A 14,901-nucleotide genomic window follows, 5' to 3' on the forward strand; every position below is an offset into this window, starting at 1 on the left:
ACATTTGGTTTTATGTGCCCATGAGAATTCTGCTGATCGATATGATTGATACTTACAGGAACAAGTCTAAATTCATGATGAAGTAACAGTGAAGCATTCTAGATAACTGGTTTTGTGCTGCTGCTTTGTGTTTCCTCAGCTTGTGTGAAGATTAATTTGAGGTCAAGGCTTCCTTTTTAATTTCTTTTAAGTAGCAGATGGACCTCTTCGTAAGATTGCTTCTCCTACTGTGCATGCATGTGTGTGTGTATTGGTAGATAAAACCTCTAAAAACTTAGTTTGCTGGCAAATTGAATGTTTAGAGATTCATGCTGGTTGTTGAATACCACAGTAACACTGGTAGTCTCATCCTGTGCTGGGTTAAGAACAGAGTATAGTGATCTGTGTTAAACATGGAGTGTTTTGGCTTGGTTCAGAGAGTTGTGTATGTCTCTGGTACATACACAACTGTTTTCTTGCTGCTTCCCTTTTTGCATACACTTGCTAAGGTCCCACTGGTAATCAGGGAAGTTTGTACTTGGATAAGCTAGGAACTGCAGAGGAGTTTTTCAAGATCTATTCTTATATCTACCAGTTCAGAAATAGGAAAATTTTTTTTAAGAGGTTGAATTGTTTGGATTTTGCCTTTCCATTCATTCTTTTTCAGCACAATTGGAAGCTGGTTGTGTGGGGGTGGCAGTGTGTGTTCATGTGTTTAGGATTTTTTAAAATTAATTTTAAAGAAATCTGTTGTAAACCTGAACTCCAAAACAAAATAATGCATTGCAAGGTGTGCTCTGATAGCATAATCGATCTTCTGTTAATGAATGCTGCCACATGTATGGAATGATAAAGATTTTTCTTTTTGTCATAAAATATATAAAACATAGTATTTTGTTATATTAAATATACACAATTCCTGACCTTCAATGTTTGTGTAACTGAGGAACTTGGAATATTGTATTTTAGTGACATGAAAGGAAGCCATACTTGTCTTCCTTAAGCAGGAAGCAGGCTGAAGAAGGACCTCACACAACCCTCTTGCTTTTCTAGAACAGTTTTTAAGCATTTCCATAGTTAATTTGTTTGCTTTGTCCTCATTGCTTCATTTTACATACATTTGGAGTTTTAAAAACTGTGGGTCTGCACAGCTCTGGTAGGGTTCTGTGTCAGTACTGTAGGGTAGAGTATCTGTATGGGAAGCAGCTATAGGCTTTGCTGTTGTATGTCTCTACATTCCTTGCAGCTGATGTATATCTGCCATTAACTCTTTCTGATGCTGTGACTGCATTTTTATGTTGACTGGCACAATTCATTTAGTGCCCTTTCTCATCAAGCTACTGAGGCACATTTTCTGTCCCCAGAGATTAATGTATGACCAATGACAAATGTTTTTGACACCTGTATGCTGTCTGTCCTCCTCCCTGCTATTATTCATAATAATGACTGCATGCTACGCCTGCGTATCAGTGGTTATAAAAATATCTCCTGGCTACTTACAGTTCTGAGTGCAGTTTGAAACCGTGACTCAGCTTCATATGCTGTGATTCAAGTGGTGTATTGAATCCCAAACACTGTAAGACCAACCTCTGTATATTATTTTTATTTACAGAGTATTTCTCATTGCATTCTGTCTTTCTGAACAGTGTTTCTGAATGACTGATGCACTATTTTGGCCTTTATAAATACTGAGATGTTCACTATGCAATATAAATGCAGTTTTTATCCCAAAATGTTTCTGCTCATCAGTTTTCTGGGAATATGTGTTGGTCATTCTGAATGTAATCAGTGTTTGTTTTTTCAACACAATTTTGAAACTAGAAAAATCCTGCAAATAGAGTTTTGAGGAATTACAGTAATTTCAATTTGATCCTGTGCTTATACAATTATAATACCAGAAAAAATGCATATAGTTTTATTCTCTAACAATATTTGTTCTGTCTCCACTCTGAGAGAAGGTGTATAGATTTCTGAATTTGTACACATGTATAATTATGCCAAATAAATGCTCAGTTATAAAATTATATTCTGAAAAGAATAAGTCATTTGCCTTTAATAAAATACTTTTTAAGAGTCTCTGATAAGTATTCTTTTTTTCTTGACAGTCTGTGGTGGACGACTGGATTGAATCATATAAACAAGACAGGGACATAGCACTTCTGGATTTAATCAACTTCTTTATCCAGTGTTCAGGATGTCGAGGTACAGAACGTTGGAATCAAGTTGTATAGAATAAATCTGATAGTCATACGAATATGTGTATTAGTGCAACTGCTGGTAAAGATGTGGGAGGCACATGGATTGGTACTCCTCGTATGCATGATTTATATAGAAATATTGTCTACATTCAGGAATAATTTTATTTAAAGCTTGTTTGTCAGGAGCCTACCCTTTCTTTTTCTCACTTTCCTGTCATCATCCTAAAGTGTACAAATCCTCACAGAGACACTCATCAGCAAAAGGAGACAAAAGATCTGTTTAACAAGGTAGGTGTATCTTTACTTCCCCTTTCTGTTTCTTCCCATATTTTTTTATTACAAGAATTAGTAGGTGTAGCTCTACCTTAACTTTGCTATTTTTTTCCTTTCTTTCTAGGAAAATGATGGTTTTTTAGACTGAAGAGGAAGGAGTCAAGCTTCGGTTGACTTTGATTAGCAAGAAAGATTTCCTCTGGATGAAGCACTGATCTTATTTCTTCCTCTGTAATACTTCATCAAGTCAGCAGCCAGTGGCCTGCCTTTTATACTCTATTTAAGCAGTCTCCATTACCGGGCATGCAGCGGTCTTTCTAGCATTCTGTTGCCACATTGTACCTTCTAATGAATCTTTCATGTGTTGTCTTTTTTTCAGTTAACTCAGCCTTGAAAAGAGGGAAAGACAGAGCTCTACTCTCTCTGTAGCACCCACAACCAAACTATTTACTGTGTCCTGAAGCTTCCTATGATTTGCTTTTAGTAGAATTGAAAATAACCCACAATTCAGAAATTCTTTCTCTTCCTTTTGTAACTGTTATTGGGAATATACCTTTGGACATCAAGCGATGTGGGTAGAAGTCCCTTTTCTTCCTTCTTAAGTATAAGGTGAAGTCTCAAGTACAGTTAAAAGCATCAAAGAAATATGAACCATCAGTAGCTTCAGCAACCCTTTTTCATAGCTTAAGGAAATAAACTTATTTTGTGGATGATAGGAAAGGCTGAAGCTCTGGAAGCATTCTGCGAAAAGGCTGGAGCTTAGGGTTTAGATTACTAGCCTCTGTCAATGTCTGCACTGTTCACACAGATTCCCTAAAATATTTTTCAGACTTGTTTGGCAGCTTATGTGAAAGTAGTTGTATACTGTTTGCATTTTTTTAACACTTTCCTAAAGGTGTGTATGAAAAATAAACCCCACAAGCTTCTTTCTAAGAATGTGGGCAGCATTAAACCAAAGGAATCCTTGGCCATATGTTTTTATTTTTGTCAATGCAAGCTTTTGATGGAGGCATGTCATAACTATATCTTCATTCCCCTGCTGCTCTCTAATTCGTGCTTCCTTTCTTTCCCCTTGTTAGGGAAAGCAGCTCTCTTATCATCTCAGAAGTTTTGTATTTTTTAAACCTCCTGTTACTGACTGATGCAGGCTGAATGCCCACTGTCAACCATATGATGCTGAAGCAGTTGCTTCCCAGAAAAGCTTTCTGTTACTGGCTGGGAAGCAGCAGCACTTCAAGTAGCTGATGTGTTTTTTTTTTTTTTTTTTTTTAATGGTGACTTCCTATCTTTTTTCAGTACTCTACTTTGTACTGTCAGGGGTATCTCTGCTGAGCTTGCTTTAGTGGCCTTCTGGTCTCATACAGCAATGATAGGAGAAAGGAAGCAAAAATTACTTATTCCCTCAGTTTATAGTGTGCTTGGGGGATTTATTTCTGTGTTGGAATTTTTGCAGTGGGCACAAGTAACATCTTGAACGGGGTTAAAATCCTGGCAGACAGTTCTGTTCTTTCCAATTTCCAGTAACATGCCCGTTTTCTAGAATAATTAAGAACTTTATCAGAAGAGATTTTACCCCACTTAGGGTAAAATGCATACTAAGCTGTCCCTAATGGAAATGAGGTATGGAAATCTGGGCACCTTCTGTATTTTGTGAAGAAGACCAAGTTTCTTTTTCATGAGAAGATTATATGCTCTATTATGACATTTTGATTTCCCTCTGAAGATTTTGTTGACTTTCCTGTTTGTTTCCATTTCTGATAAAGAACAGCTCCTTGTGAATCTCAATGGCTGCTTTATCTCCCTCAATTTTCTTCTTTTCAGTTTGCTTCACTGACATTGTCTCGGATTCTCCAGCCTTCTTTCCCAGCGTTGGATCTAAATGCTTACTGATAATATATCTAACTTTGTGATCATTAACTTGAAGGGAGGACAACTAGCTTTGGAGGAGGCTCCTCAGCAAACTTTGAAAGTGTTGCTAGGCTTATAAATCTACCATTTTAATAGTGTTTAGTATTGTTTGATACCTGAATATATGTAAAATGCACTTAGCATGACATTTCTTTCAAAAGTTGTAAGCAGGTGAGGAATGAGTGCCTATTCCTGACTTTAATTAGAAATCGTTTAGGCACCAAACTGTTTTATTTAGCATCAGTATTGACCCTGACAAAAATACCTTTCTGTTTAGAGAAACATTGATTTTTATATATTTATCCCATTCTCTTGGGCAGCACATATGCTTGAATGAACCTCTTAGCATCCTCCAGCTTTGCTTAGAGATGTTTCTGAAATGAGAAGTGACCTATTGTAAATATGAATAAGCAGGCATGCGATGTAAACTATTAATACTAAGAAATTGTAAAATTAATGTATTTTGCAGGCAAACTTAAAAGATCTGTGCAATTTAAAATTGAATAAATAAAAATCAATATTCAAACATGTATGTCCTTTTTCAACTCTTCTGAGTATTTATTTAATAAGTTACTTTCTATGTAGCATGTTCTGGTGCATACAGTAATGTCCATTGAAACACGAGAGATTTGTTTTGAGCATGACTTCAGCAATCTTTCTGGGTTTTTAAAGAATCATTTGGTATAAATTAGAAGTTTGTCCTATTGAACTACCAAAAGCATCTCAGTTCAATAATTAGATTTGTACGGGGGTTAAATCACTTTTAATGCCATCTTTCCACTAGTTTGCCTGCTCAATCTGTATGTTTGTTGCCTTTGCTGATTTTGATTACAAAGAAGTGAAAATAGTTGCTTAAAGAATTTTTCCTTTATATTGCTAATTTTTTCTTGAAAAATACCAACAAAAATCGCAGCCTTTCACAGTTTGTCTGTGATGATGTTTGTAACATCTCCATGATGTTACATTGTGTTTCTGTGTCAGAAAAAAGGTTAACGATGAGTGATAAATTCACCTATTCACTTTTTGTTTCTTACCCTTTTAAAATGCATTGCTTCTAGAGGGAGGATCTTAGATCAGATAGTACTTTAGAAAGATGAAGAAGTTAGTTTTAAACTACTTTTTCTTCCTGGGGTGGGGTGAGGAGGGGAGCTGTTTCCAGTCCTTGAAAAAAACAGGTTTATTAGTCGGTAGTAGGTATTTATTTTCCACAGTATTCACAATCTGTAAAGCAGGTAGTATTGTATTTACCTTCTTCTCTGTCAGGAACTTAATTCAGGGTTTTTCATTTTTAGGTAATGGGGAACTTTTTGAATTTAGGTTGTCATAATGATGAACCAATTTTTCAAATAACTTTCGTTTGGCTGGGAGTTGGAAGTGTATCCATGCTCTTGAGATTTCCATTTCAAGTGTTGTTTGACCTGTAGTATTGTGGATACAGGCATCCTCCTCTCTTGCAGAAGAGTTGCAGATCAGTGTTCAGAGTTTTCTGTGTGTTTTTGAGAGCTCTTTTCCACTGCTTTCTTTGTAGGAACATATTTTTGCTTTTTTTCCTGTTTGTCTTTGGTTTTTGTTTTTTGGGGGTTTTTTTTTGAACACTTGCATAAAGGACAGTGTAGTACGCAGAGATCTCTGAGCTGGTTGCAAGCAAGCTGAAATGTCTAATCAGCAGTATGTGTGCCCAGGTCCCAGAAGGATTATAACTGTGTCAGTGTGATGCTGCATCTGAGCTAATTAGCTCTGCCTCTCAGACTGAGTAATTAGCTCAGGTACCGTGCACCGCTGCTATGACAACCAGGCTGTTTTCATTTCTGGGGCTCCATGGATTTAGAGCTGACTTGGGTATCCGCATTGCTGTCTGCATTCACATTCTGTTATTGATATAAAACAAACAGAAAACCCCATAAGCACTCTGACCTTTCTACATTTTAAAAGCAGGGAGCCATGCTTGTGGAATAAATAATCTTTCTTCCTAACCAGAAGCAATTAGTGGTTGAAACAGCCTCTTCAGATGTGAAGGACAAACCAACCGCTCAAGTCCATGTAAGGAAAGAAGCTATCTTTTGCAGGGAAAAAAGGTCTCTCACATAGCTGAAGAGAACTACTTGATTGCTTTCAAGTATATAGTGAAATTATTCCCATTCTTTCTCTCCCATCCCTCTCCTTTCCACTCATATCTTTTCTGACAAGTAAGCCAGAAACCTGTAAATTCTTAAGCAGATTTTTCAGAAGTGGTTTGAGCACTGCTCCCACTGCGAGCCTTACCTCTATCAGACAGCTCTGAGACATGAGTTACTGACGAAACAAAACTGGTGGAAGTCCCTTACAGTTAAATTCTTAGCAGTGTTGTAGCCTTCTCTGGATTGTAAGGAGCTCTCCATTTAAGCAATTTTGTGAAGTTGTTTTCAGGAGTGAAAGGAAGGTGAAGGAAGCACGTGAATTTCTTTATGTGATGATTCTCATATCTTATTTTCCCCCTGAAAATCTTCTCTTCAGGTTCTTGTGTGGAATCAAATGTTAATAAACAAATGTTCAAACTGCCACCTTTGTCAAACTGTCAACTTTGCTGGTGGTGTTTGGGTTTTTTTCAATTGTGAGTGAGCGGGAATCTGTGTATGAACTTTTTGCCCAGTGATTAAAGCGGGACATCTTGATGGAATTTTTCCTTGTGAATCAGATGCTTGGGGATCCACACTCTTCCAGCTTGAGTCTTGAATCTCTAGTTGTTCCTCACCTATTCTAGTAAGATCTGAAAAAATTCTGTGATTGAATGGTGCAAACTGAGTCAACAAGTGCAGGAGTTATGAATTAGCTTGCTTTGAATGCAGGATGCATGCTCATTTTGATTTTTATTAATGTTTTATGCTCTTAATTAAGGGCAAACTAATAGATTTCTGTTTTGCCAAAGTAAATTGAAGGCAAAAACCAGGAAGAAGCATTGTAAAGTGGCCATTGTATGGTCTAGAAAAGAAGTCAACAAGCAACTGCTTGCTTTGCTGTTGGACAGGATTTCAGAAAGCTAATTAGCCAGGAAATACTGTTATTTACTCTGATTAATAATATATTAATAGGGGCTATAACACTGTAAATAGAGTAATGGTTTAAAAAAAATGAGTCTCTGTCATTTATTTGTACACAGTTTTGTTTTGTGATCGGTGGGATAATACCACTCTATACAGATGGATGTTATGGAGCATGTAAAGAAGACTGCTTGATAAATATAATTTCCTGCAAATGATCTTTTCATAAGGAACTGCAAATTGTTAATGCTGGCTTCTGCGTGTGTTAAAAAGCTTTATCTCTTCAGTCATTCATGTATTATTAAGAAGTTGTTATCATAAACATGTAGTGTCTTGAACAGATTAGAAAATAATGCTATTCATTGCATTGGAGCCTGTATTTTTATTATGGGTATACAATATGCTTTCCCATAGTTTTTTCGACAAAATCCCTTTTTAGGGTGTGAGTATAGGGGAGAAGTGGCAAAGTAAAGGACTAATACACATTAAAAAAAATTGATGCTTACTATACATGATTTAAGTCATAGTAATGTCAAGGAATTATAAAATATTTTGTATGCATAGTATACAGAAAAAAACACACCCCTAATAACCATATGAGGCAGTTAAAAACATGCAATTAACCACATTCAAAAATGGGAAGGTAAGGCTGAAAGATAGAAATTACTTAATTTTCATTTTAATTTCGTGCGTGGTGTAGATAAACCAGATCTGAACTTTGTAGTTCTTGTTTCTGAGCCTTGAGGACATTTTTACAGTGTGTTTATCTTGAAGTGAAAGCTTGTAAAATTCAAACTGAAAATAAGATGCAAATTATTAACTGGCTTGAGTGGAAGACGAAGAGACTAAGAGATTTGATCTGAGACTACCAGATGTGCATTAAATGTTGCATCAGTTCAGTTCTTTAAATGAAGATAGGTAAGGTTAAAATAGTTCATATCAAACACTTGATGATTAACGTGGTTACATCAAAATAAATTTTTTATGGAGAAGTACAAATTATTGATGTTTGTTTTCATTCTTGAAACTAGAGTTTAGTTTTGTTGTGTATATAATTTTTTAAACCAAAAAGGTTTTCAGTATTTCTTCCTGTTTGCTGTTGGATGGTATCTGTACTTTTAATCTCATGTACTCTTTCTTTCTTTACCGTTTTTTTTCTATTCTTTAGCTCTTCAAAGTTTATTTGGCTATTGGAAAAATTACGAAATTACTTTTTTTGTTCCTTTACAAATTAATTTTATCTCCCTAACTCTTGGGGATGCGAAGCCTTAAAAAATTAAAAAAAAAAAAAATTAGATCTGAAAGTGTAAAAAAAGATTTTTAAATAGTACATCACATTTTATAGCCACTTGTGAACTAATGGCATCTTTTTCCCAAAAGGTGCATCCTCCTACTTTCAGAAACTAGTGAAAAAGTACCACAGGAATTTGCTGACCTTTCAGTTCAGGAGACATGAATGAAGGGCATAGTGGTCTGTGGTTTCAAAATCTGAATGAAATACCTGCTGTGTTGAGATCTGACTTCAGTCCAAGATTTCACCCTATGAATTGGTAACAGGAGTGACGGTAATTTAAACCAAACGTATTTTTTTATTACTCTCTACCTGAATATATTGAGCTATTGATGTTTCAAGTATGACAGCAGACCAAAAATACGCTGGGTTAAAATCAGCTGTTAACTAATTTATTAAAACTAATTAATATAAACTTTCAAATAATATGAAATACATTTATTTAATTAGTTGTCAGAACTTGCAATACTAGAATAATTTAGAGCAAATGTATGATGTAAGGAAAGACAAATTACCTTTGAAATTATAGTCTAAGAGCAAGTTCTGCACTCCCAGTTCTGTATAATATGTTCAAATCTCTGCTGAAAATGAAAGCACTCCTTGTAAACGTGGAACAAAGTCTACATTCTACTGCTGTGTACTACTTAATAAAATCATAGCTTGTAAAATAATTTTTGGCACTGCTCATTGGAGATAAATAGTGTAAGGCCTTCAAATATTACTGCTTGTTTTCCACTGTATTCATTTAATTATGTACATATAGATCTGGAAAAGGGTGCTACTCATGTGACTACAAAGTCACTATTTGAGAAGCCTCTCAGATCAGCGATGCTTTAATGCTACAACTTTTTAAGAGAAGAGCAGTAAATACTTCTTTGTGTTAATGATTCAGAATAGTTGCTGTCTTACTAGCCATATCTGTGTCATTTCCTCTTTATTTATGCTTAATTTGTTTTCTGTATAATACAGATTTGTTACAGGAGGGACACCTCTGTACTAAGCAGATAAGAAAAAACATTAGTTTGATTTTTTGGAAGGTATTGTTCTAAGACTTGTCAGCAAGTGTGTGAGTTTGTCTCTACCTATGCTTTAGATGCATTGCTGGATTTTTTTTTTTTTAGATGACATAGATGGTACTTTCTGTGAAGACAGGAACTAATTATGAAAAGCAATACCACTAGAACTTAGCACTTTCTTACTGGATTACAAATAGGAAGGCTCCTCATCTCTCTAGTCTTTCCAAAGATGCAAATTCTGCTGAAGGTTGTATCAGACATTTTCCAGACCAAGGGTGGGAATTAAATTCCAAAAATGATATTTCTGTCAGCAGACATTGTGATTATGATTCTGTCTTTTGCATTAAGGAAAACCATAGATTTATTTTATGAAGTGCAATGTTAGTACACCCTTCAGTAATTACTTTTGAAGAGAAAAAGATAAGGATAATTAAGAAGATCTACATCTGAATGAAAAAGCCTTATTCTCTGGAAAGTGCTTAAAACAAATCCAATATTCTCTTAATCTGCGACCACTCAACAGTAGCTGGATATAGAAGAAAAAGGGCAGCTCGGGTTTCAAAGAAGATGCATCTAAATTTGGAAAAAGTGGGCTTGTAAGCAGATGCAGTCCTGCTCATGTTCCACTACTACCTACTTCATTCCCTATTTATAGCAATCTGATCATGCTGCCTCAGTCATCTTTAACCTGAACTGTGACCAGCTGAGCCTTACAACGTTTCACCTCCTTTTAACTGGAATATACATCTTTTTCTGGCACTGCTAGGATCAAACCCATTACAGAGAAGACGAGTGTAAATGGCCTTTACCTCCATGTTGTCATCTTTTCCTTATTTGCATCGAGCAAGAAACATGGTGGAATGTTTTTGGGTACCTGGAAGGGTGGAAAAGGGACTTGTACAAACTATTATCAAATCTTGCAGGAACAGTGAGGAGTTCCCTTGTCAGCAGTCTCCCTACCCTTGTTTAAATAAGGAACTGATAACCTCTAGGAAAGCTGAACCCAGTTCTTGCATAACTGTCATCAACTGAGAAGTGAGCACATCAGTAGAAATGTTTCACGCTTCCTTCAGTTAACACTATTAGCTTAAATTTCAGCTTAGAATGATTGGTATTCGTAGTCTCCACCTGTAGCTTTGGGTCCTGAGGATTTCAGTTTGAAACTGCCTGTTTCCATAATGGGATGAACTCAGGACTTAAGAGGTTAAAACACCTTTGACTGATTAGAAAGCCTTTTCTCTCAGGAGTAATCTGGGGAGCTTAATAGGCACCATCTGTTGTGGAAGTAAGCTTCTACAAAGTCATAACATCATCTTTTGAAATACTTTTAATGTAGTTTGTCAGGTTTACCACAATCTCTACTATTTATTTTGTGTATTTCATCATTAATAAGAGTTCTGGATAACTTGGGAGTTGTTGTGACTTAGGAAACTGTGATAATGGGAAAAGGGCCTAGAAATACTTGTAGTAGCTTTTGGGCATGAAAACTTATTGTAGATATATTTAATTCCATAGGTATAGCCAATAATGTTGTTAATCTTAAGTAACCTTTTTATTAGACTCTAGAAATTATCAGCTACCAAAATTCTCAAGGATTAAACTGGAAACTATCGGATACCCAAATTCTCAAGGATTAAACCACTAAAACGTTTTTACTTCAGATTTAATTTAGTGTAACAAGAATACATTTCCTGTTGATCATGTTTATTCCCAGCACAGACTCCTAGATCAAGATTATTTAGCCAACTATATGAATTGAACCACGAAGTAATGCAGGTAGCTCTGTGATAAGAGATAGTGGTGATAAATTTCTAAGATATAGCAAAAAAATGACAGTGGTTTAAAAAGAATTGTTGATGTTATGAAGTAATTGTTTTTGAAATTTAGTAATACCAAATAGCAGGGAGTTCTTTAAAACTGTTGAAAGTAAGGCACCTTGCCTAAAAATTAATAATTTGCTTGGATTATCAATTTGTAGAGAGAGCAGTTAATGAATACTGGAAATTTCAGAAAGACTAAGTGATTTATTTTGTATCATTCTTGCCACAGGTAATGGTGGATAGGTATCTCAAGCAAAAGGATACTAAATACCTAAATGATCGCAGGAGATGTGGTGTATGAGAAATGGAGGTACATATTTGAACAGAGGGCTGTTGAGAGTTCGCAGTTTTATTTGAATTGCAGCAAATTCTCTGTCAAGCATTTTTAAGTGAAGTTGTGAATATTTTTGTAACTTACATGCCGCAGCTCAATCGAATTACAGTTTTATTTTAGAGATTGAATTGAGCTTCTGTTTACACAACTATGCAGGGCTGTAAACGAGGTAGCTACAGAGTCCCTCTTACTAAAAGTTTCTCTGTCATCCAGATGCAGAACCAGATAACAAATCCAGCCCCTATATCTGCCAGGTTTCTGCTGCAACAACAAACCCCTATCTACTAAAAATTGTTTTAGAAGTAGTATCACAAATCTCCAAAAAGGAGTTCCTGAAATAAACTAATGAAGTGATAATCAAACCCTGATCAGATCACATTCCTAGACTTAGAAACAATTCAGGAATAAAATCATTGAACTACCAGCAAAAGTCTGTAACCTTCATTAAAGACAGTTTTTCTTAGAGAGAGAGGACAGACTGCAGTTTTATGGAGGTATAATTTGCCTCTGGGGGCAGAGGTGGGAGTAATACTTCAGAGTCCAGGAAGGTGGATAACAATAAAATTAATGGAAGAAAATGGAAGATACTACATTCTCTCTAAAAGAAAGCCATATTGTTGCAGTGTACTGGCATCTCTTAAACCATAAGAACATAGTGTGGCAAAGCAGTTCTGCATAACAGCTGTTGAGAAAATTGTTATATCGCCAACTATTAGAAGAAAGGACTAAATTTTCATTTTGAGAGAGCAAAGTTGATTGAGTACATCACATGGTTTACACAGGGGAATGGAATATCATGCATGTGACTTTAATTATGCAATTGTATAATAAGGACATTTCAGAGGGACCTAGCAGTGCTGCTAAATAACATTATTTTTATTAAACTGAGAACTATTAACAGGAGATTATACATACGTTGGAGGGAAATAAATACCTTTTTCCCAAATAGTTTAGCTGAGAATAGTTTTGTGGATTTGGTGGTTGTAGTGGAATTTCAATTTGTGGTGGTATATAAATGCGTGGCAATCATCTGTTCTGTTGATTCAAACCATGTTTGCCCCCTGTTTGATTTTCATCTTATATTCTTCAAGTCAGTTTAATTAGCCATTCAAAGTGACTTTTTTTTTTTTGTATTGATGAAGAGGAGGCAGATGCATTTCAAGAAAAGAGTGTCTTTTGAGGTCAACAAAAGATTGCTATTACACCTGTGTTGTCACTGGCTGCCTTTTAGACAGCTGGTTTTTTCCTTATGGTGGAGAAGGCTAAAAAATACAAAATTCAACACACCAGGTGTGGCTGGGTATATTTCCACAGATCCCCATAAAAACATGAGAAATCCAGCTCTAACTGGAAGAAATTAATCAAGAGTCCCCTTTTTCTGTCTAAAGTTATGAACCGAAAGAAATAGAGAATCTTGACAACTACAGCATATGTGTTTCCCACTGAATTTATACTGTACTAAGTGGCTGTTTGTGTGACGGTGTATTTGTAGGGAGCTCCTTTAGTTCCAAGGATATTGCTAACATGACTTTTGTTTGAAGTGAGCTCAACCAGAGTCCTCAAAGTATTCCCTTCAGAGTTATTTGGTAAGCAAGAAAGGCATTGAATGCCATGTCATCCTAATTGCAACTGTAGATCAGCCTTTGTGATCTTCTGAGCCGTGACAGTTTTGGATTCTGAAACTGGAGGTGAATGGAAACGACGACAGTTGCTGGGCCAGCCAAGTTGCTAAATGACCTTTCTGCTCTTAACACCAAGCCTTGTAACAAGAATTTCCTGTCTCGATGTTTTACTTACAGTTTAGAGCCAGCTGGAGAGTCTCAGTTCTTGTGAAGCAAGCATCAGTGGGGAATATAGTGGAAATCATTAAAATTCCTTCTTTAGAGCCTTTGAAGACAAGTTACTTCTGATCTGCAGTAAGGTGGTTATTCTAAAACTATGGCCTAATAAAACAAAAATCTTAACTGATTTTTGCAGTTCATAGTAGAGAATCACATACACTAGCATATTTGCTTTGAGAGAGAGAAGATAAATTCAGTATTATGCCTGTCTAGAAATCATAATTTCATCCTGGTATGGCACTGTTGGTAGGATATCAGCAAACCAGATTCTTTTCAGGCTCAGAGGAAAGGTGTAAGTTTGTTTTCATATCCTGCTTTATTATTTGACCGGTGGGTAGGGAACCAGAGATGGAGTAGCGTTTTGCTCTGAATTATGAGAAGATCAAGTTTATGGATCATCGGCACTTTGATTTGTAATTTTCCAAGCAGCTGTTAAAACCTAAGTCTTTTCAACCAATCATTACTGAGTTTGCTTCAAGAAGATACAATCCTTTGCATTAATATGCAGAAGAAAATATATTCCAGTCCATTCCTGGTGCCACTTGTGGGTATTTCAGTAACAGATTGGAATTTTAAGTCCCGATTAACAAAGGAATCATAAGAGATTAAAACTGTCTTGAATTCTTTATCTGAGTTACAAAGGGTTTCATCTTAACGATAATCATGCAGAAAACCTGGATGAGTTAGTTAACAAATCTTGAGAGCAAAAAGTAATGAATGTAATTTTCTTTTTTTGCTGGAGGCTCCAGTTGTCTTGGGGCTAACATCAAGATAGCAAAGGTTTGTAGTTGATGCAGAAATTTGACTTGCTGGTGTCATATGCAGAATACAGCTTATTCTTCCTTGTGTCATATGATGTCTCACTCTTGAATATATTTTTTGACAATTTATAACTAAATCCATGTCTTGGAGTTTAATTTATGCTGTGTACATTTGGAGTTACTTACACTTCTGTCAGATACTTTTTTTTTTTTTTTCTTTGGTGAGATTGTACACTTGAGCTCTAAAGATTTGTATGTCCTGTCTGTCTGGTCGCTTGTAGCTGCTTACAGGAGAATGTTGCAGACAGGAAAGATGCTGGCCCAGGCCCATTATAAGCACTTGCAAACCATTTTGCCTGCATTCAGATGGGCCTTGATGTAAACAGTGTGCTGATACAGGGTGGTGGCTGGGTTCAGGAGTTCGCAAGGCGTTACCAGAGTACAGTCATAACTGTTAGGTTTA

The 14,901-nt window shown here is 36.0% G+C and overlaps 1 protein-coding gene across 1 annotated transcript in view; it reads left to right on the plus strand.

Annotated features, from left to right (window-relative positions):
* The window catches only part of LOC104625194 (cohesin subunit SA-1-like), a gene marked incomplete at its 3' end in the record, with an annotated part of 101,114 nt that overhangs the window by 29,294 nt on the left and 56,919 nt on the right, over positions 1–14,901 (plus strand). The window contains exon 4 of the mRNA XM_010292796.1: positions 2,085–2,181. Within this exon, the coding sequence (XP_010291098.1) occupies positions 2,085–2,181 (97 nt within the window). The remainder of the gene's footprint in view (positions 1–2,084; positions 2,182–14,901) is intronic.

The sequence above is a fragment of the Phaethon lepturus genome, unplaced genomic scaffold (genome assembly GCF_000687285.1).
Source record: "Phaethon lepturus isolate BGI_N335 unplaced genomic scaffold, ASM68728v1 scaffold17130, whole genome shotgun sequence".
In the NCBI taxonomy this organism is placed as follows: domain Eukaryota; kingdom Metazoa; phylum Chordata; class Aves; order Phaethontiformes; family Phaethontidae; genus Phaethon; species Phaethon lepturus.